Source organism: Aphelocoma coerulescens, chromosome 1 (assembly GCF_041296385.1).
Source record: "Aphelocoma coerulescens isolate FSJ_1873_10779 chromosome 1, UR_Acoe_1.0, whole genome shotgun sequence".
Lineage (NCBI taxonomy): Eukaryota > Metazoa > Chordata > Aves > Passeriformes > Corvidae > Aphelocoma > Aphelocoma coerulescens.
Window position 1 is genome coordinate 117,516,883 of NC_091013.1, and position 26,786 is coordinate 117,543,668.

At 40.0% G+C, this 26,786-nt stretch overlaps 1 protein-coding gene across 4 annotated transcripts in view; it reads right to left on the reverse strand.

Moving 5' to 3' along the window:
- LOC138116628 (ephrin type-A receptor 3) overlaps positions 1-26,786 on the reverse strand; it is a 178,782-nt gene that overhangs the window by 33,517 nt on the left and 118,479 nt on the right. For 2 of the 4 annotated variants that reach the window (XM_069026115.1, XM_069026127.1), the window contains exons 4-10: positions 26,221-26,376; positions 25,391-25,726; positions 13,921-14,045; positions 6,642-6,801; positions 5,004-5,106; positions 4,485-4,552; positions 761-886 (exon numbers count right to left, since the gene is read on the reverse strand). In XM_069026115.1, coding sequence (XP_068882216.1) covers positions 761-886; positions 4,485-4,552; positions 5,004-5,106; positions 6,642-6,801; positions 13,921-14,045; positions 25,391-25,726; positions 26,221-26,376 — 1,074 coding nt within the window. Of the gene's footprint in view, positions 1-760; positions 887-4,484; positions 4,553-5,003; positions 5,107-6,641; positions 6,805-13,920; positions 14,046-25,390; positions 25,727-26,220; positions 26,377-26,786 lie in introns of all 4 variants that reach the window. The other 2 variants (XM_069026107.1, XM_069026125.1) reach the window with 1 other exon arrangement.

Consider the following 26,786-nt stretch of genomic DNA (forward strand, 5'->3'; position numbering starts at 1 on the left):
TTTAATATAGGAGGAAAGGTAACACTCCATGATCTTCTGGCTCAATGAGACAATCTGCCACTTCACTTGAGGGAGGAAGCACACATCCTCTCAGGAGCTACATGTTGCATTGCAACACTCAGGGTAGTGAGACTCTGCAATCTGGCTCCTCTGTTAAAAATCTGATCATTTCACCAGCTTGTTTCCTGTAAATCCAACAATCTGTGGCACCTGTATGGCTCAGACAGTCAGTTATTGGACAGACAACCCTCTCCTCCTAAATCAATAATTCAAATCCAAAGCAGTGACCAAAATCAATCCAACGACCAAAGGTCACTGCAGTCTGATGGATGCGTGGTGACTGGTATGAAATGAGTTTGTGGTTTCACTCAAGGCACAATAGTCAAAAGCCCTTTTATGGGGGAAAAAAAGAAAAAGAAAGAAAACATCTTCACAGCTGATAACATTCTCTGTGCTGCGCTGACAGGTTTTAAAGAGAAACATAGAAGTGAGGTGAATGACCCTTCCAACAGTGGTGCACTCAACTATGGGCTTGGTGTCCTTTGAAAAACTGTCTTGCTGTCTGCTTTCTTTGAGGAAAAAAAAGAAATATAATGTTGTGTGCCCTTAACTCCTTACTGAAATCAGCTGTAAATATGACCTACCAATTTCAAGACTTTCTAGAACATTTTCTTTCCAGTCACAACTATAAACCCAAAGATATAAAACAGCATTTACAGGAAAAAGCTATCTTTAGTTCAACATATCTGGTAGTCATTACCTGCTCCAACTACTTTATCAATGGATATATTGGAAGCATCCAGTTCCTTGGCAAATTCATGCACAGCTTGGTTGGGATCCTCATATGTGTGTGGATCTACATAAGTCCTCAGGCCTGGGAGTTTTACTGTGTAAAAACATATTCAGAGAGAAAATGTTACTTAGGCTTGAGAAATCCTTCTAAAGAAAATTTAAGAGACAATAGAAAGCAAATCAACAGAAGGAAAAGGTATTCTTCAAATCAAACTGGTTTTTATAGGTCTTCAGAACCTTTGTACAGAGTGAAACCAGACACTGATGTACTGCAGAGAAGTCTGACAACCCATTTCAAATATCTGCACATGTAGTATTTAACTGCTTTTCAAATATTAAAATACCACTCACCCCTCCCGAGCTGCTACATTTAGATGCTGCCTTATACTGACCCTTCCAAAGTAACAACCAAGGGGCAAGGAACAAAATGTGTTGCTACAGTCAGCCTGAAAAGTTCTTAGGAATATACTAAGAAAGCTGATTAACTCCAACTTTTTTTCCCCCAAGTCCATCAACAAGATACATAATAAGAAACTTATACATGAAAAAATGCATCCCTGCCTCAATCCCTCTACCAGAACATACAAGGATGGTAGAAAATTGTTCTTAATAAAAACTGGTTCTAGAGCTCTGTTCCCCTTACACCCATGTTACTATTTTGGCCGCCTCTACAGTTTCCTGGCTAGGGATTGCTGGAAGAGATCATTCCCAACCTTTGCCTCCAACAAAGATGCTGAAGGCAAAGCACAGCCTCATTCCCCCTCCCCAGCTCAAAGCCTTGCTTGTGTTTGCACCCAGTACTTTCTGTTCCTGCCTCTGTATTCATTTTACAACAGGAATATATTTTATTAACAAAAAGTGAAATACCCAGCTTGAAGTTTTCTGCTTCTGACACAAACCCTACATTCCCAGACATGTATTCCAGCTTTCCCTAACTGTACCAGTTGGTCTTGTAAAAAATATTAACTCCTTCTACAAACACTGCTTTAACCCACTCAGGAATATCCTTTCCAGCTTAGCATTATTATACTGCAGCAATTTTTTCACTGCACTAAAACAGTTAAACCTTTTTTTGCTGGGGTTGCACAGATGGGAAAAAATACCTCTGGACCATGAGAGCACATATCAAACAATGCAAACCGTACGTAAAAAAGGGGGGGGGGAAATCAATTTTATGGAGATTTATTTGCCTCAGAATTGACAAAAACATGATAAAACTGAGTTCCCAAGCTAATTGCCTTGAAAACAATGCAAAGCAAGAGCCATGCTCTCAACACAAGGGTTGCGTGTGCACGGCGTTAAAGGCCGACTGTGTTTCCTTCAAGAGCCTGACGAGTACAGAATTACCTGCAAGTAAAACAAAAAGTAATTGGCTGTATATTGCCGTTGGTTAAAAATCTTGTAAATGCTCCTTTCCGTCCATGCTGAATGCACATTACAGGCCCCCTCATATCCCCAATAAAAATAACAATTAAAAGCTTCTGCACTGTGGGGTTTTTGGCTTTGGATTTTTAATGCTGACCCCAGAGGTTCCCGAGATCAGGTGATGGTGGCTGCAAGGAGAATAATCCCTTCACACCAATAATTAAGGGCAGCCTGTGTAGGAACTGGGTTCTGTCATGAAATACAGATAATAAACACGTGCACATGTGTTAAGCTGCACTACTTTACAGCTCATTCTGTGCAAACATAATAATTTACATTTTCATTTTAACAGCACAAATTGCCCTAAAGGTAGCAAAAAAATAAAAAAGGCCCAGACAGAGAAGGCAAAGGGAGAGGATCTGAGGAGGTGAAACATTTTTGTTCCTTTGAAGTAATATTATAGGATTTGTAATAAGGCTGCAGGGAATAGTTCATGGCTGGAGCCTTTTTAAAAGTAATTCAGAGTAAACTGACTGAAATAAACCAGCTGCTGTATTTAAGATGCTGAAAGTTTACGACAGCCATGGAAGTTACTTTACCCTATTTTAGTTCATAGGAGCAATTTTGTTATTTTTTGGGAAAGACTGCAATTTGGTAGATTAAAAGTTTCAACAGCCACACACTTATGTACTTACAAATTCTGACAGATAAATATCTGCAAAATCTATAATAACTAATTTTTAAGAACTTCTAACAGAAGTACCAGGCCCATGATTGGCTCTGTTCTTACTGCACAGTGAATCAGCATGGCACTACTCAGAAAACAGTACATAAATATCTAAAGTCAAATTAAAAGCAATTTAATCCACAGGAATTTAACAGCACCGACATGTTTAAGAATAGTGATTGCAACTTTCCATTGTGTGGGAGTAAGGAGAGCAAATTCTGACCTGTTATTTGTCTGTGACACTTATTTTACTGGCTGCTTTTATTTTATAACCTCATTAAATTTGGATGATGAAGCATTAATTCTATGGGCCACATGTAACCGTAGAGATTTTTTTGAGAATAGTTGGTTTGCAGTTGTTGGGCTGCACGAAGCAAACCCACTGCTACAGCTTGTGTATCCCCTGACAGTGCTGGGGAAGGAGGCAGAAACTGTGGATATTCATGCTCTTGGCTCTCTGGAGATAAGGAGGGGCTGGGAACTTAAAATAATAATAATTTGAACAGTCAGAGAACAGTTATTCCATTGTCACGAGGATTGGGAAGCAGTTCTAATTTCCAGCTACTGCTGGAAAATCCCTCATTAAAATGTTAATTCCTTTATATCTGGGGAGGAGGCACCTGATTATGGTACCAGCAGCTCTTTCCTTGCAAACAGCAGAGTGCCAGTGTTGTGTGCAAAAAACCCCCACATATATTAACATTACAACGTGCTAAGCAGCAGAAATATCTGGTTCAACATGGTTTACACGGTGCAGCACGACACTCATCTGAGGCTGAAACAGTTGCAAAGATGAACTACTGCATCTTATTTAACAAATCCTCACTAATATCAAGAATTATGCGGGTGAAAAAAGTAATTCTGGTCTTGGTGTCTAAGAGAGGCATTATCTTTGCCTGTAAGGATATAAAAATCCAAAGTACAATGATTTAAAAAAAACCAAACAAGTAATCCCCCCATTCAGGAATTAGGCTATCACCTTCTTTTCCCCTCAGCTTCTCCTGCTCCAAAACTAATTTATTCCTGTTTTAAAGGGTGTATGGGTGCAGCTTTGCCTGTGATCCAAACTTCAAGATCCACAGCTCTGCTGTGGAGAAGTGTAACATAGTTATGCACATTGCAGAGAGGATCCAGGATCAGATTATTACCATTATTTGTTGCTGAACTTTGTCAAGCAAACAATTTTCACAGTTCCTTTATTGTTCATCCAGACAAGTTTAATTGATTTATATTTTGCTTTGGGTAAAAAAAAGTATATATTTCTTAGGCTTTATATGATGAGGAAGTTGCAGTTACACTCTGGATTTCAGTGATGCACAGCAAAACCAATATCACAATTCCAACCACATGCATTGTTCGAACATAGACAGCGATGTTTTGCTCATTACTAACCTGAACACAGATGAAAGAAGTTGAAACAAAGAATAATTGTTCGGGGAAAATCTCCTTACCCACAAGAGAAGGGATAATTCTCTTCCTAATTTCACCTTGGTTTAAGTGAGGTATGGCTCTCTTTTTTTTTTTAATTGAAAAATATCAGTTACCTAGGGGATGAATTCAACAGTTCTGGAAGCATTAAAATAAGGCATCAGTAACTTACAATGGCCGTTCCCAAAATGCAGCCTTTTCTCATCAGTGCCATGTTTAGACTTCTTGTATCCACAGAATCTACAAGCAACAGAGAAAAAAAAAATAATACAGAGAATTTTATGTGTTAACTGCAGGTGGAAACAGAATAAAATGTTCTCCCTGCACAATTAAATGCCTGTTTGAAAGTTTAATGATATTTACATTCTCTGTGCCCTATAGAGGCATGTGATGTTCTCAGGGAATTTGAGGAAATTGGCTAATGAGAGGATTTGTTGATTTTTGACCCCTACAGTTTAATTTTACAATTGCCTGAGAATGTGTTTATAGCATTTTTTAACAACTGCTGCATGATTTGGGCTGCTAACGTTAGCGGGCTCATTACTGACTGTGAGGCAGTGTTTGGAGCTCCCGGGCAGCAGACAAAGGATTGAAAACCAGCCACACCACAACACCCGACGTGCCACAGTCATCAGGGCCCCTCTGGGACGTGGAAACAGGAGAAAATGTGCAAATCAGACACCAGACTCACCTCCCAATCAAGATGTACACCACCACTGTGAGGAGAATGATGGCCACTGCTGCTGAAATGGCAATCATCACCACCTGGCTGTTCTCACTGGAGATGGAGAACGCTGCAAAGTCAACACAAAAATATATAAATAACCTTACACACGCACATCACACCGATGATATCACAACTGACGTGCATAAAGGGGACAGACAGCACTATATAGCATTTGGTGCCCTGGCTGATATTTAATCCAGTACAGAATTTTTCATCAAGCAAATAAATACAAGGGAAGAAAACATAAGACTCCAGCCATCTCTGCCAATTTACAGAAGTTGTTTCTGCTACTCTTAATTTGTACTCTTGCTAATTGTAGCAACCTGCTGGCAAACTGATACTTACATACAAACATATACATAAGTAACACACATGTCCTGTATGCCATACATAGTTTGTGTCATGCTCAGTAAGGAACTTTTTCTTGGCAAGAAATCCCATAATCATCACCTTCACTTTCCCTTCTGTATGATGGAAAGTGCTTTTAGGAGCTGAGTTTCCCAGTTAAGCCTGACAATATCCACATGAAGGTTGTGGAAAGCCAGGGCACGCAGACACAGATGTATACAGGGAAAATAAGGGCTGTTTTCTGCCTTATGTTGGGTATCTATCTCCCTGTGGTCCCTAAGCATGGAGCTTTAGACTGTTCTATAATGACAGGATGACTTTAGACCGCTGGTGTGAGGACCAATTTCCAGCAGAGACCTCCTGAGCTTCCCTGAGCACAGCAGGATTGAACTCCTCAGCACTGTGCTTTATGTCAGCTGTCCAAACCAAGCTGAGAGCTACCACTCCTGGCCCACACAGGTTAGAGAGCTTCTGTTTAGGGTCACATCATTCCCATCTCCACCTATTACACACCTGCAACTGCACTCAGTTGTGATAACTTGGCACAGGAACAAACTCACGCCATTTGTTGGTCATCTGTGTAATTTGTACACTCATTATTGAGATGTGCACCACTGTCTCCTTCCACATTGCTACTTTTTCTTTTTCCCCTTCTTTTGGTAACATTACTTTGCAGAGAAAACTCATTTACCTCTAAATTGCTAATCTTTTTATTTCTGCAACTGATTTTTTCTCCTTGTTAAAATTGTCCTACCTTGAGTTCTAGTTTCAACTAGTATGCCAAGTCACCATAACAGCAATGTGTCACTCTGTTTTTTAAACAGGAAGCTTGTTTGCCTTTCACAATAAGAGCTGGGGTGAAAAAGGAAGAAGTGGGGATGAAATACATAAAATATCTCAAATATAAATGGAAGCCAAGTGAAAAATTTGGCTTGACACTACTCTTTGTTTTCCTATCAAACATCCTCCCTCAGCAAGAGCCATGGCCTAGCAAGGCATCGATTCTGGCCTGAGGTAGAAGCAGGGCAAGGAATGGAACAAAACACCATCTGTGATAGTTATGGGATACTCTTTTATAGCCTGTTTCGAGTTTAATGATAAAATATAAAGTTATACAGCAATGCTACCAAGAAAGACACATCATAAATAGTTATGAGACACGTTTCCTCAGCTAGAGAAGGAGTGAAAGCAGCCATTCAGATCAGTCAGAAACTGGGCAGGACGTCAGTATAAACCCTTTGAACAAATACATACAGTCTGGGCTGGTCTCAAACTCAAACTTGCGGCTGCTTGTCCCATATCCAGCTGCAGTTCGGGCTCGGATTTGGAAGACATAGGTGGTATCAGGCTTGAGGCCACTGATGGTTACGTTGGTGCCCTTGGCTCTCAGAATAGTATAGCTTGTCTCTTGTTCCTGCTTTTGAAAAAAGAAGTGATCAGATTAAAACCACACCCTAAGAAAACGGAAACGATAGGTACTAAATTACTACAAACATCCTGGAGAGGACTGGCATAGTTTTAAATATTTATAGCCTGACAAATGCTTGTACAAACATTCATTTTCAATCATCTTTTAACAAGATATCTTAAATCACCAGATTTTCTATGGTATTGTGCTGTAAATTGAATACTAGACATGCTGAGTATATGACATTTTATTAAATGGCTTTGCAACATTTTGTCCATGGTCTGTAATACAACAAGAAAGTTATTAAAAGATTATTTAAAAAACATAAATCAGGTTTGCCTACTGCACTGAACTGGAAGTGCAAAACAGGCCAACTTAGACATTTTAGGGCCCTGCAGAGCTGTTGCAGGATGCAGTTTTTACTGCCTCACATTTTACAAGACAGTGGTTACCTTTATAACAGTCAAGGGAAACCCCACTTGGGCTCCTCAGCTCAGAAAAGAGGCAGATTTAGCTGGTTTTCTACTATGCTATAAAAACTATGAGATAGTTGTGTCCATCCTCATTTGGACAAAACCTGAACTCAGTCCTGGACTACGTTCATTACCCCACTCTGCTTAATAGTCATCTAAGTCTGACATAATGTTTTTTATATAAAATAAGAGGAGGGCTGTTTTGTAATTTGGTAAGTTTGGATACACTTCACACCATGTGAAAAGCTAACTCTGATAAAAGTATGTCTCAGTCCCCCTGTAAGCACATAATCTTAACATTTAAGCATGCATTTGGAGCCTGAGGTAGTGCTTATTTTACTAAAGCCATCTTGTACCAAAAGAGCATTTTTGGCTTCCTAAATATGGCAGCTGGAACTGTCTCAGGAAAAAAACCTCTTGGCCAGAAGCCACACATGTGGGAAATTGTGAGAATCTCAATTGTTTAGGTTCCCCACCATGAACTTTTTTATTCTGGAGGCGGTGGGGGTTTCATGTGATGTCCTTTTACTTTGAACACTCTGCAAAACACTGCAGCCATTGAATTTTGCCGGGTTGAAAGCAGAAACCGAGCAAATGCACGTCGGATGCAGAGAATCTCACCTAATTCTCATCATGTTTTATGGCATTGCATTAGCTGGTGAGGGGCTGACATTTCAGCTCTGACAACACTGGAGTGCCAATGCACGAGCACAGGGGTTGGAAAATACTCAACACACTCACTGCCAAGGCCATTTCACCTCCACGTGTAAAGTTCAAGTGACTGGAGTTGTTTTAGCGTGTTTACTCTGCTGTGCTGTCTGCAGGAATAGAGTCAGGATATTCTAGGTTAGTAGGTGAACATCAGAAACTGATCACTTTGGTGTGCTAAAGAAGCCTAAGTGCCCTGTTCTTGGCAGTCTGATATAGAGCAACAGAAACATTTACACCATAGTTAGGGGAATTGCCAGAATCTCCATATAATATTCAACATTATGCTCATGAGAAAGCACAGTGAAAGGAAAAAAGAAAGAAAAAAAAGAAAAAAAAAAAAAAAAAAAGAAAAAAAAAAAAAAAAAAGAAAGAAACCAGAAAAAGCAGCTAAGCCCGTGCCTAAAAGTTACCATCCAGAATCCAAACCTCAGATAGGGTGAGCTGGACCCAGTCTTCAAAGAATGACCATAAAAATGTTTACCATGGCCCATTTTCTTTGCCCAGTAAAAATAAAAGGAAATCAGCATTGGACCTCCTCAGAGTTTCCCCGTACTCCTCTAAAACGTTCTCTGTTCTAAATTCAGGGGAGCAAATTTACAGGAAGACACTCTAAAGAGCTAACAGGCTCGTGTAAAATTATTTATTTTAGAACCAACAAAGGCCTAGCACTATAATTTGCAGGCTTTCCTTATCATTCAGTTGGATGTAGGGAACTATTTTAATTTCAAAGACATAATAATCTTGTCTTTAAAACACAACATCTTTTGTGTATGCTATGACTGGACACTCATTTTGATCTCACTTCAGGCTGCTTTTATGAAATGCAAACATTTCCTTCTGGTGCAGATACATACGTGCAAGGGAAAATATAGTCATGGCCCTGTCTGTTAATAATCCACATTGGAACTTGGAAAATAAACCTCTAAAACAATGGTATGGAGGATGTAATGGTATCTCAGTTTATGGGAAGCTTTTTACACACATATTTTGTAAGTCATTTTTTATGTTACTAGTAATCAAATCAGTGCAACACCACATAAAAGCCCAAGTTTATCTTTCTTGGGGATAAAGCAAAACTTCAGAGATACAGCACCATAAGCAGGAATACACAAAAAGGAGAGCCAGTCTTTGCCAAGCAGAACTTTAACCAAACACTCTGTCTGAGGATAAATTTGAACTTGGAGGCAACAAAGCAATTTCTTCCTGAATATTTCTGCATAGTTTACCAGACACAATCTTTGCTGGGAAGCAAATCCTACTACTGTTGGTGCCTCGTTTGCAAGTGACACTTTCTAATTTTATACTCTGTTTTACAAAAAACATATTTTGGAGACATTTTAAATTGATAGTGGCAGTACCAGTAAGGGAGAATGGTCTGTCCTTTTCCAGATAAGCCCAGAGAGTGCTTATATCATATAAGGAAAAATATTTTTTCCATTGGCTTCGTGTGCACTTGAGAGGCCAAAACCTGGCTACACATTTCTGGGAGGCCACAGCCCTGATACTGCTTCCCTTATTGCCAGAAGTGAACTCTTCATGGATATGACATTTCCTCTAAGTCTCGTGGAGTATTCATGGCCTACCTACACTCAAAGCCAGAATAATAAGAGTTTAAAAGCAACAGAGTGCATTTGAATGCACTTTTTCAGCCTGAGAGAGTACAAAGTGCAGAGTTATGTGTTGGCTGTAACCACTGATCACACAATTCCTATGACAGCAAAAGCAAATCTATTTTAGCAATGTGAGACTGCAGCTGAATTTCACTCACTGATTGCAGAAGACTCCATCTAAATAAAGTGCACGTAATTTAATTGTAAGCCACATATTTAATTGAAACAAAAGCCACATATTTAATTGAAACAATTAATAGTTTATGAGTGGTATTTAAGAGATGGCTTTTTTCTGTACCTTCACATGAAATTATGTACTCCTTCAAGAGAACATTATTATGTGAACAAGGGCAAGGAGGAAACAAAGAATAGGACTTGTGCAAGAAAGCAATATGGCTTTGTTATTTATGCACTTTGATGGCTGAGGCACTTAAAATTCAGCACAGCATTATATGGATGAACTAAACTGAGGTGTCATTTAGTACCATTAACTTAACATAAACTGTTATACCTTACCATAAAAGAAATGCCTAAAAATTCCATATGATCTTCCTCTAAAAGAGGATTTTGTTTCTTTTAAATGTTTTGAATAAGTATTGACTGGGACGTCATAATCAAGCTCTAAAATTTTTTACAAAAAATACAATTCTATTCCAACTGCTGCTCCTGAAAAACTGCAACTCAGTCCATAACGCTGAGAAGTATTCAAAGCCAGGCTGGATGGGGCTTTGGACAACCTGGGATAGTGGAAATTATTCCTGCCTATAGCAGGAGGTTGGAACTAGATGATCTTAAAGTCCTTTCCAATCCAAGCCATTCTGATTCATTCCAAAAAGTTAGAATAGTTTCCTAAAGCTGTAGCTACTAATTTCTTTAGACACATACAAAGCTCCAGTCTTTTGGCTATACAAGGGCAATAACTGCTGAAAAAACCCAAAAACCCAAAAAAAACTACCCTTGGGAAAATTAATATATTCCACACATTTTTATGACAATAATGAATTAGAAAAACTACACGATATTATAATGTGGACACATGACATTCTATTTTTTATTCTAAATCTCTTGTAGCATGCTAAATACCTTAAGAACAGCTTAGCAAAATAATGTCACAAACAAGAGGTATGAAAGAATTGGGCTGACCTGTATTGCTCTATTAATGCTCTGGTTTTTAATTTCTAAGGGATGACAAAACACAAATCGGCTGAAAACAAGCAGGATGAAAAAGGACGGCTCAACATAAATCATCTACCAGCCAGGAGAAATACCCAGATATGCTAACTCTGAAGGGTTTATTTCTATCTAACAGTGGTGGGTTTTCTGATGAGCACAACCAAGACAATTTCTGAAGCAGGAAAGCAAATGGAATGGACCAGTTTGAAAAGAAATCTCTCCTTTTAAAAGAGGAGGGAAGGAAGCATGCTTAGAGATCTCAGACTGAAAAGCAGCATCTTTCAAAGGTGTTTCGTGGAGGAATGAAGAGTAGCAATCCAACATGAGCTGCTCTGGCCTCAGGTAAATTCATCACAGCATTAGTTTTGAACCTATTATAATTTGCAAAGCTTAAAAATACATAGATTCAAGTCTCCTGACAACAGATTTGCTTTTTAAATTTTTTTCCCCCTCATAAACCCTGAGGAATAGGCCTCTGACTCCCCAGGGGCCTGCAGGACACACATTAAAAGTGCTGGTGCCAGAAGGTTGGCTTTTTAAAAGCCTTTTGCTCTAAATGGTCTGGCTCCCATTGTCAAGCACTTGGCTCCCTGGTTTAAGAAAACTGTCTGGTGCATATGAACTCTTGATCACAGACTTCAAAGGGGAGAAACACATGTGCAAGATCAGCCTCCTAAGACCGTGGGTTGTCTTATAAAGCTGTCTTATGACAACCAATTGCTCCCTGAGAGTAGATACACCCAGTGGGAATAGGAGCTGCATGCTCTGTCTGTGCACACAACAGCACGGGATGACAGTTTTCTTGAACAGAAAACCTCAATTTCGGTGTAGAAAGATGATCACAACATCCCAAACCAACACAAATAAAACTTATTGGTGATTTAATTAAAATTAACTGAATGCATACAGCAGGGAAAAAAAATCTCTCCCTTTGGAGCAAGTGAAACTCAAGAGATCACCTGTGCTGTTTTTGGCTGGGGTAGAACTAATTTTCTTCACAGCAGCTAGCTGTGGCTTTGGGAATTGCACTGAAAACAGGTTTGATAATACAGAGATATTTTTATTATTGCTGAACAGTGCTGACAGTGTAAAGGCCTCTTACACCTTTCCAATGAGGAGGCTGGGGGTGAACAAGGATTTGGGAGGTGACACAGCCAGGACAGTTGATTCCAGCTGAACACAAGGACATCCCATCCCACATGGCACCGTGCTCAGCATGTAAAGCTTGGGAAGAAGAAGGAAGAGGGGGATATTTGGAGCGATGGCATTTGTCTTCCCAAGTCCCTGTTACACGTGATGGAGCTCTCTTTCCTGGGGATGGCTGAACATGGGAAGTGGCAAATGAATTCCTTGTTTTGCTTTACCCAGTAAAGTGTCTTATCTCAAACTATGAGCTTTCTCACTTTTACTGACAGCTCTCTCCTCATCCCACAGGGACAGGAGTGAGAGTGGCTGCGTGGGGTTTAGCTGCCGGCTGGGATTAAACCACAACATCACCCTAATTCCATGATGCACAGGAGAGAGCTGTGTGCCACAGCCTTTGCCCTGTGGTACAAAATTCCCCAGGCAAGGGCTTCCACCTGGAGAGACTGGAGCTGGAGCTGCCACAGCTCTTGGAAAACAAAGGTAGGGCCAGTGGCAGCAAAGCAGTCAGAGGTAGGTCTCAAATCAAGCACAAGTTGATCATCTGGAAAAATGACCTGGCCTGTGCAAAGCAAGCTGAAGTTCTGGCATCTTTCAGGTGTAGGTTCTTTGTGATGTAAATGGCTACTTCAAGCCTTGCTAAAAGCCAATAAAAGTGTCTCTTTCCTTAAAAAAATTTGGAAGTAAGAGACCGGAAATAATTCCTGCATCCTTTTTGTACCAAGGTTGTACAAATCAAAACAATCTGGTCTGTGAGGTGGTTCTTCTTTGCTTCTCAGGCCCAGGATCTGAAATTGATCCTGTCCCCACTGAAATGAAAAAAAAAAAAACAACCCCAGAGTGGAAGACACAGAATGCTGCTCCATTAAGTGAGACTGAGCTGAAATGTTTCAGATTATTTCTTTTTCTCCCTTTATCACTAGCACGAGGTATGTTTAGATTTTCACCAGGGTCTTTGAAGGTTCATGTTCTCACAAAAAACTCTTCCCAAAATCAGATTACATGAATTTGGGAGAAATCTTTTCAGCATACAGCCTGCTGATCCTCTTTCTTCAGCTGAAGATCAGGCATGAACTATCAGCACCACACTGTCCCACTGTAAAGCTCCATAAAAAAAAAATTCCAAAGATTAACTGAATACTTATGGAGTATTTTAACAGCATTTTGTTAGAGGATATTATCACTACATCTTCTCTGGTATGTATGAAATATAAGCCTGATTATTAGATATGAAGAGCATTAGCAAATGCTCAATTAACCCAGAATTCTGGGATTTTATTCAAAGTTTGTTAAAGTCAGTAGCAATATATCAAATAGATCTATCAAAAAATGGCTAATACTACACTTCTCAACCTCCACAGCAATTTATGACCTTTTCAATTCTACCAGCAACACCTCCTAAAAAGCTTCTATTACAAATTTTTTTTTTCTAAATACAGATCACTATAGGAGGATGTATAAATAAAGAGTTGCAAATAAAAAAAAAAGTCAATAAAAAGCAGAACGTATTTCATGGCAGATTTTCTGTCATTTGTAGTCATTTGCTTACAATTTATGAAGAATTCAGTTATTAATAAAAAGAACTTTCACAGTGCAAAGCAGCCCAGAAAACCAGCCAACATTTTCCAAATAATTTTCATGTAAAAGATGCTTGTGCCAAAGGGAAGCACCAGCACATGGGTGCTGATAGATAAATGTATGAACACTGACAGCATGATAGAACAGCATAATAAGAAAATTTTAGTCAGGAGAATAAGAAAAGAAAGGGATTACGTATTGACTGCATTACTTTGTGTTTGTTCTGATGTGCTTGGGGACGAATTTGGTAGACAACACAATGATTTCCCTTTGTATTTACTGATGTTCTCATTACCAAAAATTGAGCAATTCCAACACTTAGTGCCATTGTGGCAGACTGAGTGAACCTGAGTGTTTCTGAATCCTTAACACAGGCAAGATGCAATGATTTCTTCACAGTACTGCTGAGGAAAACCCCTCCCCTTTGATCTTCCCACCTTTTCATAGTATTTGACCTCGTAGTCCAATATGATCCCGTTGGGATGCTCGGGCTCTTGCCAAGAGAGGGACACGCTGTTCCTGGATGTCCTGTCCTTCCTTATGACTGTGATGGGGGATGGAGCTGCAGAGGGGTGGGGGGGGAGGGGAGGGAGAGAAGCAAACCGAGTTTATCTCCGTTCCAGTTCCTGGCAAAGAGCGCGCTTTCCATTTAAACGACTCCCGAGCAAAGGTCTGGCCCCGCATCAACAGCGAGCAGCTGGATTGCAGCCCTGCTACTCATGCCTTGGAGCACCCTGGCCTCATGGAAAATGAGCTGAGATTTTTCTCCTCAACTGGAGGACTGGTGGCAAGGCAGCAGATGGTTTTGATCTGCTACTACAGTGTAAGCAATGAAATACATTCAATGGATGAAAATACAGAGTAAAATAGCAGCACTACCTATTTGTTATAATGCTGAGGCATTATCATTACCAGACTCTGCAGAACTCTGATAACATTTTGATATGAAAGTCTAAAAGGGTGCTGGGATGCATTAAGTACAAGGAGCTCCTGGTATTCACGGCTGGGAATAACCATCAGCACAATTCAGCCTCTTTGGCACCATGATTTGGTAAGCTCTCCAGATTAAAATTGCTCCCATACACACTTCTCCTTCACCACATTTCTTTGAAAATGAAATTTGAATAAAAAAGAAAAATCTAAACTGTAAAATAATGTATTTTTTTTACATGCATTGATCAGGGTTAGGCATGACAACTGATTGCACGCCACAGATTCACCCACCACCCACGACTTGGAAATAATATCAATGTTAAACAAATACATAAAAAATCATAATTACTTAAGATTCTTGAACACTGATTCAGTTTTAGACCACCCAGATCCATAAGTAGTTCCAAGACCAGGTCTGGGTTTCCTGGACTCACTAAAAGCCGTGCAACTTTTTTTAAAATTATTTTGTTTTGTTTCTTTTGGGTTGGCTTCCCACTCCAAATGCTTCTCTTCCATGGCTTTGGCCAAAATTCATCAGATTATATCTTACAGATCACACACTGAAGGTTGTAACTGCCATTTCAAAAAAAATCTTTTACTAATAAACAGCCTTTTATCTTAACATGAAAATAAAATGTGTTTATAAGTTCAACATTTGCTATCCTAATAAAAAGGTTCTAGAGCTATCTCAGCAATTTATTATCAGCTGAATCCTCTGAAGCTTTTATTGTTCATGTAAAACTAGCTGCACTTTACAGGCATTACATATTTACATGCTTTAGCCAGTACCCTTTCTGTCTGGGTTCATTTCTGCAAAAGAACTTTCATAAGCCAGGAGAAAAAAAAGGAAAAAAAAAAAAGAAGGAGAAAAAAGAAAAAAAATAAATGTTTTAATTGAAATAAATTTTGGAAAATTCATTCTGCTTTTGATTTTGCTAAACTTCCAGCAAAATATACCTTCCAGTCCTGAGTCATAATCTAAGTATTGAAATCCTCCTTTAATGGAGTGGAGGATCCACCTTTTCATGTTCATTCCAGGCTGAACACATCCTCTGAACAGCATTTTCACATTTCACATGGTTCACAAAAGATTAAAAAGTTGCAATTTTTGTTTCATCAGCAGGACAAATTTATCCTGTATTTAAACTACTAATATAAATTGCTGTAGGGCTTTTTTGTTTGGTAAGGTTTACTTATTTCAAGTAAAACGCGAAAGAGTCTGTCTTTTCTGCTCAGCCTCACCAGAGCTATGCTTGGTGAAAAGGAGGTGAAAAGCATTTAGGGGAAGCAGACAGGGTTTGTGTGCAACAAACATCCTTCAGCAATTCCACTTGAATTCCACAAACCAGTGCCAGAGCCAAAACACAAAAGTGCTTAGCAGGCTGAACTTCCCTGCTGTAGCCAGCTCCATGTGAACTCATATATCCATACTTGCTGCTTTTATGCTCTCCTAAGTCATTTTTATGTCTTCTTTTTAAGTCAAGCTATTTATTTTATTTTATTTTTTTTCTTGGTATGTGAGTAGATTGTCAAGCCCAGTACCCAGCTGTTAACACTTCCCATTAAGGTAAAATTAATACTGATTTTATGAATAATTAATATATGATTAACAGAAATGGCTTTTCCCCTAATAAATTATGGTAATTTTGCTCTAACAGATTCTCAGGGCAGGCTGAAACAATCTTGCATGCTCCAATACAGATATACTTTAAAAAAACCAAAAGCTTTCTTCTAACACAGTATTAATTATTTTGAGCTCATTTGCACACATCTCTGCAGATGCTACCAGTAACTTATCTCCCAGCAGTTTATTAGAAAACATCTGCTCTGCAGTTATCAATAACATCATAAAACATTCATATACCTTCCCTAATCCCTAGGGTTCCCAAAGCAGCTCAGAAATGAGACATCCAGAGTGTCTGGAAGAGTCAGCATCCCACTGCAAGGGCAGAGGGAGGGGAGATAAATAATCAGGGGAACATAATGTTTCAGCCTCCTTTAGTCCCACACCAAGCTGAGATAAAATGGAAAAAATTCCCAGCACATAACCTTTCTTTGCTGGTCACTGAGAAGCTGGACTGTCATTAATACATTCTTTCTGGATTTTTTTGCTATACCTGTTGGGTAGGTGGGTTTGGAAAGTGTTCCAAGTCTTGAACCCAATTAAAGGAAATATCTTGTTGAGATAATTTCCAAGTTTATGCTTAAACCTATTGCAATCAACGAATTTTAGATACAGTAAGAGTTAAGGCAACCTGAATATGGCCCCAACCCAGGCCTGGGTTGTAGCTGGGAGAAATAATTTGACATTTGGACCATTTAATTAATTTCTTTTTGTACGCATCCCCAGAATACATAGTAAAACTTAATAAACTCTGTTCCAAATAGTGTCTAAGCAGAAGTCAGCCTTAATTTCCATTTTGTAATACCAGAGCAGCTTGGTTACTGTATTTTACTATTTAATTGGAAGAGTCTGAAAATCCAGCAGAGAGAAAAATCGAAGTTAAAGGCAATTAACAGTGAAGGCATCATCATACTCAGCAATGCAGTCTTTAGTCTTCCACATGAGGAAGAGAGAACCAAGAGTTTCCTGAAAAGAATTAAATAACCACAGTAGGATGAAACCAAACTCAAAATCAGGCTACAAAAAGGAAGAGAAATACGTAATATTTAGAACATCCATTTTTCATTGAATCGCCATGATTTTTCTATCTTAAACTGAAAATTAAAAATGACATTTCTGCCTCAAATCTGCGGCTCCCACTGACAAAATAAAGTTTGCACTCTGGGTTAGCAAATAATGAAGCTTTTTAGGATTAGTGGAAGTTTTAAAAACTATATTAAAGTCTCATTAGCAATGCAAAGGCTAAATTAGTTTATCATTTAGAAAACATGCATGCAAAGGTGAAACTTAAGGACAATACTTTTTTAGACTAAGAAGATGAATTAATGCTGTTTCAGGATTTTTTAAATTAATCCCATGTCTTGTATGCCTCTATGTATTTCCATTTTTATCGATATTTTGATTAATGTATTAGTAGTCACTTCTTCACTTGAATAAGAGCTGGCTTTTTATGATTAACTTTAGGGTCGTATGGACATACATGAAGAGTTTTAGTCTCAGGAGTCCCATGCAATGCACAGAGAGGCATTTTTACACATCACATGGTTAGAATTTGTCTGGCACTGCAGCCTAACTGCTTTAAGCACTTAATAGGAGCCTTGAAAACTCCCGGGAGTTAAGAGGGGAAATGTACTTTGAGCACTCTGTGTTGTTAGGTAGCATTTGTGACAACTGGGAATGTGGATGTTGAAAAGGTAACAAACACAATGATTCAGGGAGCTTAGGCTCAAGTGTAAAAACCTCCTCAGTCATGACTATTAAAGGTGCAAGCAAATAACATGAAGGATCTGCAGAGATGACAATAAAACTCTGCTCAAATTGATTTCCCACTGAAACTGACCCCAACAGATGATTTGTTTTCCTCCAGTTTAATAGCAGCTATATATAAATTTCCTTATTGACTTTTTCCTTATTCCTTGGTTATTGTTTTCATATGTGACTGGCCTACAGATGTATAAATGCACTGGAAGAAAATTCCCTGTCCTGTGACAGGGAGAACTCAGTATTAACTCTGGGAAGGCACGTGTGTACAACTGCTGAAACATTTAGAGCCCTATTGTTTCTGGCTTAGGCTTTGAGATCACAAATTAAATTTTAGGAAAGGATTTAATTCTAAAATGACTCACAGCTCACTTCCAGCTTTTGCTTGCAAATGAGAGTAAAATATGCTTTGCTTAGGATGTTCCAAATTATGCTGAAAGATGGTGACCAAGCAGAATTGACTGTATTACTCAATTTTCAACTTCTGCCCTCCTGAACAAATGAACTTGTTCCTTTTTCTTTCTTTAGAAAACTGATGCTGTTATTATCTAATCATAATACTGTAATCTGATATAACCTATAAATTTTCTTTAATGTCTATGAAGCCCCTAGGAGGTAATGTGGAACAAGAGCAGTAAATAAAGATCATAACCTGAAAATTAAATCTGTGTTCTCTGACAGTAGAATCCACAGGGACTCAAACCTAAATCAGTCTTAGAGGACCAGCATACAAACCACAAAACTATCATACAATCCAAAGTAGAAATACCAGTGTTTGAATGAACAAACTGATCTCTCACTTGGAGGCAGTTTCTCTGGGACACTGGAGCCACACCCACAGTGTCAGGACACGAGAGAACCAACCCTGGTGCATGGTTGGGTCTGGCACTGCTCATAATGCTCCACACACACATTTTGATTCATGCAAAACCACCCAACATCTGGGGTTTTTGAGAACTTTAGGTTTCTCCATCAGTTCCACTGCCCATCAGCATTCAATTCCTAACAGAGTCGCCAGTACTGACTTGCAAATCAGTGTAATGATGTCACACCTCCATGACATGCTCACATTAACATGAACAGCTGTGCTTGTACTTGGATTCTTTAACATTTCCAGCATCTATTCTGTGGATCAGTGTAAAGGGGTTTATGACAGAAGCCTGCTCACAGAAAGCAGGACCTGCCCTGTTCTAAACCTCCTCTGGCTGCACTCCTGTTCACTTTCTCTGTGTTAAGAGCAGTGATGTGCTGAAGCAAGCAAGCCCCATCCCACAGGCACATTCCAAGAAGGTCCCTAGGTGGCTCCCAGGAGGCAGGAGGAGGAAGAAACAGTCCCACTTCAACAACACTTTGGAAACCTGCTAAATCCTACACACTGCTCCTCCAGATACAATTCCACACCACTTCAAGGTGCGTGCAGGCTCAGTCCTTTGCCCTTTAATCTCCAGGACACGTAGTTAAACCAGCACAGTGCCTGTGTTTGTCCTCCTGCACCTTTTCCTTGAGCTGGAGCAGGCTCAATCTATTTTTATGGCCTGGGCTGTAAAATGCCACCTGATTCTGTAACATCACCAGGTGACCATCAGCCTGAAGGTGACATGCCTTCCCTGTCACCAGGAATGAGGCATCAGGGACTCCACTCATCCCACACCAGCAAAAAGCCCCTCACAGCAGCCCCAGGCTGGATCCTAGTAGGACTCAATCATAAGGAAGGGGGTGAAAAGGCTCACAGTTTTCTGGGAGGTGGCTATCAAGATCACACGTCAAAACGTGGAAGGAAAGAAATAGGACAAAACTTCAAAGGCAAATACAAGCAGGCTGCCTTTGGATGAAAAAAAGCTGGGCACATTTCTCCCAGAAACAGAAAAAAATTAAAAACCGGTTTGTTCATGGCTGTTCTAATGGATGACTGCCTGCATTATGGCAGAAGTACCCAAATGCATCTGTAAAAGGCTCCAGCCTGTGGTTACAGACTCCAGAGTGGCTGCAGGCATTTCACAGGTGCTGTGGAAGAAAGACTGCAGGGAACTGGAAAGGGGGAAACAAGCAGCTTCAGCAGGAATTACACCAAAAGGCAGCTGCTTGATTTCCCTCTCAAGTGCAGAGAAAGGCAACCTTCTGGGCAGCAGCTGTCACTGGACAAGTGATTATCAGAGATCATTTCTCACTTTTACAAATAAATTCTAAATTAAAAGAAAACGTCACTAAGTGTAGCACAATCATGTTCTTGCTTCTCTTTTTTATTAAAAGAGATAGCAATTGCCTTCCCCAGAGCAAACAAAACGTTTGATTTGCTCATGTGTTTAACACATGCACAATAAGTCATGGAAATGCCACGTCCATTTGTGAAGGATCAGGCTGCACAAGGCACTCACTTCAGAAACTGGAAATTATGGTGCTGTGGCATTCCCAGCTGTTATTTCAGAGAGGAGACAAATGCTGGATGTGCTTTCATAAGAATTCATCCCAAAGGTACTCACAACACAAATGTTATTCTTTCTGCTCTCTGTTGAGGTGGTGATGGTGGGAGCTTTGCAATAGTTCATATTTTTTACTGAATGTGTTAAGACCGTATCAGTTTAAATAAACTGTTTTTCTTTGCCTTCCCTACCCCTTTGTTACATTACCTCAGAGGATGTTAGAGCCTCCCGTTTCCTGGTGTGAAGTTTTTAGAAAGAAGAATTTATTCACCATGCTCACAACATCAATGTTCAAGTGCTGAGCAGGCTTTCCCTTTCTGTGGTAATTTGATTATTTCCTCAACCAGAGAAATCCCATTCATAAGGTAAGAATATACTCAAGAACTACCTCTGAAAATGCCATTATCTAAAACTGGAGAAGACAATTGCCCTCAAATAAGTAATTTATGAAATAAAATATTCCCCTCCTTTTAAGTAATCACCAAGAGCTCCTGAACTCGTCTGCCAGTAAGTCTTTTCCACCTGGTCAGAACACACTATGAAAAGAAACAACATTTCTCAAACTTCTTGTCCTGTCGTTTGGAGCAATTGCTTTTGTGAAGGTTAACCAGGAAAGAAGAACCTCTAACAGAAAGGACTTGAAAGGTGCTGACATCTTCCACATGCTTTTATATTTGGGGATGATTTAATATTTTTGCTTGATTTAAAACATTTTTTTTTAACGTACATACAGGCATAGGTTACTAAAAGGAATGCTAGAAAGAAGGCTCTTTTTGCTGTAGAAGCTGACACTTCTTATATTCACAATTCCCATTGCAGGAGTAGTCCCCAAATACAAAGAAACATTTTTTTTCCCATCTGTCCCCAGCCTGCAAATTGCCTAGAGGGAATTGCTTCAAAAAGCTAAGTGATAGCTCTGTTTACAGTCAAGAGGAACACAATTTCCCTCAGTGATCACTGAGAACGCCAGCACAGATAACAGAGACAGAAGTCTAAGGTTTATTATTTAATGGAGGACTAATGTTTACCTACATTTCTTTATTTTCACTCTTTTACCAAACCAAGATATTAAATGAGAAAGACCAACAGAAGCAAGGAAAGAAAACCATTATCCACCAACTGCTGAAAAAACTTCACCATGATGTGTGGAAAAGCCAACTAAAAGCTTTGAAAGAGAAAAACTCTCTGAGCCACAAACTTCACCTGCGAACTTTCTGTCAGGTCAGGAGCGTTCACATGAGGACTGTGCAGCACTGAAGAGCCCAATGTGTGTCACAGACTTTGAAGCCTTGGCAGAGCTTCCTTGACGTTCAGGGGAAAAGGGATCAAAGACTTTGCAGGCAGAACATCTCTAGCTAATAACAGGCTATGCATGGAGTGACATTGTTAAAACACTTCCCTTTTATATCCCTAAAGGAGTTTTATTGAGTTAAAACGATCCTTGAATAGCCTCTGGGCTGAACTGTAAAACACATTTGAAGAGCGTAAAATCTTTATTTATGCCAGGAATGTTTGAAACTCAAAAGATAAATGTCATTCAGAGAAACAAGCATGTCCTAGGTATTCAGTACATAATGGGGCACAGCTGTAATAACAGTCAGTGAACCAGAGACTCCCTACATCATGTCATTAGCTCACTTTTAATAAGTCTATCTTCTTGTCCTTTTTATAAGGGCCATAGGGAAAGAAAGAAATATATCATCCCCCAAACATCTGTGCCTCTCTCAAATTGTCTCTCTTAGAAGACAGATCTACTTAAGGGACTTGCCTTGGGATATACATTGTAAAGTGCACACAAAACTCTCTAAATGTGGATTTTATTTAAACAGGGAGCATCACACATCATTTGTGAGCTGCTGAAGACAGTGCAGTGCAGGCTGAGCACATAAATAGCATCAAAGTACCTGCAAATAATCAAATACATACAGTGAAACAAAGCTTGGGGCTGAACTTATTCCCTTGAAGCCACAGATTTCAGGCAAATAAAATTCTGGTTCTGAGAAGGTTTTAACAAGCCTTCCAAGGAGCCACAGAAATCTCTGCTTAAAATAGGACTGAAAAAATTGACTGGTTCTTTCTCCACTGCAAATATGTTTATCCCTCCGAGCTGAAATTAACACATGGCTTGGAATTTTCAATGGCACAGGGAGATCAAGATAATGCAAATGAGCTATGTCTGCCCTTTCACACTCCTGATGATCCTAATTTCTCTACCTAGGGTTTACTCCTGTTCTCAAGGTTTTTTTGAATAAGTTTCATTGTTATTATTTATAATGTAGCTGTGCATGAGGTGCCTCGGTTTGGATGCAGGGGTGGTTACTCTCTAAGCATCCTCTATGAAAAGTCCCTGACAGAGAAAGAAATCAACATTTTACAGGTGCACAGCTGAACTGTGCAGAGGCCAAAAGTCAGGGTTAGGCACTTATAGGCTCTCAGCTGAGAAGCATAATCACTTTCTACAGTTATTAGGACAACACTGATGTTTCTAGCCAAAATTTAGCCCACAAAAAGCCTTCAATGTGTCCTCTGCAGGGATTCCTCTTTATTCTCCAATTTATTTACTTTTGGCACCTATCTGAATCCTACCTGAATTGTGTGGAAGAGCTGTAGTGAGCTGAGGACAGAATTTGAAGAAGTCTCTTGTTACAACATGTCCCCTTTGTTCCTCTGCTGATGCCAGGATATGTGACAGCACAAAACTCTCTGGAATTGGTTTAGTGCTGGCATTGTCTTATTGTAGCTGAATTTAGTTGCTACCACCTCTTGCAGCTGCACTGTTGGGACCTTGGGTTAAAAGACCTTAAGAGCTAAGCTCCATCTGAAGCTGTTACAGTGTGCTTTTGGTGATCAAAAGAAAACAATCTATTTTATTACCAATGCAATAAAGAACAGAGGTACGGCGGGAAAAAGCAAAGTATTTGGGGATCGGCATGAGTATATTGGGAAAATACAGAAATGTAATTATTTTCACTGAACTTTAATGCTAAGAATTATTTTGCTGAAACTATGAACCCTGAATAATCAGAAATAATGGAAGGGGTAAGAATTCAGGAAGATGCACGTGGAAAGTTGGGGTTTTGAGAAAAAATATTCAGATTGACGTGGAACAGCTGCTCTAGCCAGGAAAATGTCACAAAAAGAGGGTCACAGACTTGACCCCTTGTTCCCACCTACCCTCTACAGGGTTTTCATTTTGCTCATTGTGCTTGCTCTGCCTCATGGCCCCTCTGGTCTAACCTGGACTTGTGACCCTTCACAGCAACCCAGACCCATTTGGATATGGTACAGGGAAATTAATGTAGAAAAGCTCTCTTGGGACAGCATTCTAGACCTTACAGAGCTAAAAATGTGCTTCTGATATATCCCTTTTGTGATCTGAACAGTCAGGGAATGCAAGACAAATTGCCTTTTGGTAATTATACTTTAAGAGACAGCTTACATACATAACTGAAGTCTAATTTTAGGAACTTGCAGAGTTTCTAAGGGAATTTTAACACAGTAAACCAATTGGCATGATCAAGAGATAGCACAATTAAGCCTGTACTGACCCACATCACCTAAATGTACTTACAGAAAAAATGGGCTATGCATGAAAGTAGAAAATAAACAAACTGCTTAAGCTGCCCATGGGTTGCAATAAACAGAGCTGCTATTGCCAGAAATGCTTTCACTTTGCCAGTACATCCCAGGCACTGTGTGTTCCAGCAAAATCAAAATCCACCTTGCAGTGCAAAGGCAGCGGCTCTGGGCCCTGGGGAAGCACACTGCAAAGCAGGAGGCCTCTGCAGAGAAAGAACTTCCCTGATCCTGGACAGTTCATTTTTTGGACCATCCCCAGGTGATTTCTAACTGCTGTGGTGATGAACAGGCTGAAAGGCAACATCTCTGAGAGAAGAAACAGAAGAAAAGTGGGCAACTCAACAAGGATGTTCAAATATCCAAAACAATTAATTATAACAGCAACAAATTGAATGGACATAAAAATCAGGTTCCAGAGCTGAATTGGGTAGATTCACCTCTGTCTGCCTACTGCACAGTTAGACAGCCCCAGAGAGCATTTGGAAATGTAGTGACTGGTGTCAGGAAATAGCCTGTTCTCACATTTTTATGCCTCCCACTACAGCTGATCTGTGATTTAAGGAGAAACCATACATCCTCTACAGTGAAAAACATTGCAATAACGTAGCCCACCAGGAGGATGCCTACTTAGAACAATGTTAACTTGCCAGTGATTTAAGGAAGACAGAAATGGAAGTATTTTGGGGACATGGTGTGGGATGGGAGGACGTGGGAGAAGGCTTACTGAACTCATGCATGTTTTCAGTACCAAGCTTCCTGATGGAGGCTGTATGGAGCACAACAACAGAAATTTCAGCATCTAGTCTCTCTCTTCACTAGCAAACACTGCTCCTAAAAAAAGTTACACCTAACCAAATGCCAGGGAAGAGCCTAGATTTTCTAGATTCTTCACAACTTTCAGATAAATGGAGCCATGTCAAATGAGAAGCAAATGGCAGAACAGTGCAGCGATGACTAAGGCTCTGATCCAACAGCCAGGGCACACTGCCGTGCTCATGCAGGGCCTCAAAGGCTTTAATAAGTCTCCACAGAAGCAGAGTGGTCCTTTTGTACCCCATCAACTGTGACACCATGATCTAATTCAGTATTCAGCTCCACATTCCCATCATGTTGGCAATAATTCAGAGTTGGTGAGACAACTTGTAAAGGAGAGGAAAAAAAAAGCTGTGTTTTAAACCTCTCTAATTTAATGTTAGCTTTTTATGTGTCTAACATCAAAGCCTTTTTTCACGTCTGTTTAATCAAAATTAATCACTAAGATTACTACAGTAATTTACGTTGGAGATTATTGAAATGAGTGTTTTATTAAAATCTGGTTTTATTAATAAAACACATTCTGGCTAAGGAATCATGTGAGCCTGCTATTAGAGACTATTAACTGGGAACTGGGAGTTAATCATAACAGTCACGCTGCCAGGTTCTTTGACAGAAACACGCACTGGGTTTGCTTCTGCTTTTACTTTTATAGGAATATTCAACTCAATTAGTTACCCCAGCACAGAGTAAATTCTGCAAGGCAGGGAGAGGAAACAAAGGTACACAAAACTCAGTAGCTTTGAACAAAGGAAGGGTGAGCAGAAAGAGACTCACCAGCCTGATTAGTTGTGATGCTGACAGCAGCAAATTGTCTGGAGAGGGTGCTCAAGTCAGACACCCCGTTGACTGCATCGATCTCGAAGGTGTAGTTGGTGTGTGCCAGAAGGTCCACCACTGTCACCGTGGTGTTGGTGAGCCCGCTCTGCCGCGGCAGGAACCGCACGTTGTCGCTGCAAGGCTCGCACATCTTGGTGTTCCCTCCACATTTCTTGCAAATGATGTTGAAGGTGACATCTTTCCTGCCTCCGGTGTCCAGAGGCCAGCTCCAGTCCAGGATAACAGAGGTCTCGTTGATGTTAGAGATCACGTTTCTTGGGGCAGATGGCGGTCCTGAGAAAGGAAACGGGAAATCAGGGGAATGAGATTTTCTCCCTAAGGAGGCTCCAAAATGGGAGTAACAAGGGCACAGAAATATAGAAGTAAAAAAAACATCAATAACCAAACTCTTCTGGTTATTTCCTGTGGAAACTCCTGAAATATTTCACTAGATTACAGACCTAGGCTATCAAGGACCATGTTTTCTTATGAAAAGAGAGTCCCCTCAGGGTGCAGTTCAGGATTGAGGGCTGGAAGTACTGGTAGCAATATAAAAATCCTATTTCCCCTTCTCGAGTCTGACAGGGAACAAGAAGGAGAAAATGAAAACAGAAAGACACAAACCCAGCCCACCAATTTTTAGCAGCCTGTCCAACACTCAAGAAGACACGTGAGGCAGTGGATGGCTGACTGCAGTGGGACATGAGAGGAAGCAAGCAAGCGAGCTGTTGTGGAGGTACAGATGGAGGAGCAAGAATGACAGCCCCGAGCAGAATGATGCTACTCACTGGTGCAAGCCATGGATGGAGGGTCTTTCTCAGAGCGAAAGTAATTCTTTTCACACCTGCAGTTCAGAGATGCATCTTCGTAGGTGGAGCTGTGAGGGGGGCATTTGGCACACTTCACATTGCCAGCAGAGGCTTTGTAGAACCCAGCTCGACAGGCTGCAAAGCAACAGGGATAGAGTTTTAAATTCCATGGACATCTTGGTTTTAACATGTGACTACTGCCCTGGAACCTACCCATATGTGGATCACAGTTTGCAGACATTTATGGTCTAAATCTGCAATTTTTTCTCATAATGAGAGCTGACAGAAATAAAACCTGTTGGTAGAATGGAGTTCTTGCATCAGCTTGGATTTGCATTTAATTTTGCCCGGAAAACAAAACAGCGTATTGCACCACTAAGAAGAAACATTTTCTATGCTCCATTTTGAGAACTTCACTCCTGTTTCTTCTCTTCTACCTAATTTGCCAAAACATTGGCCCCATCCTGAACAGGAAACTAACTTTATCCTCTCCCTACTGCTAACATTTGCTTACAAGGGCACACTGATTGTAAACTATGCCTCTT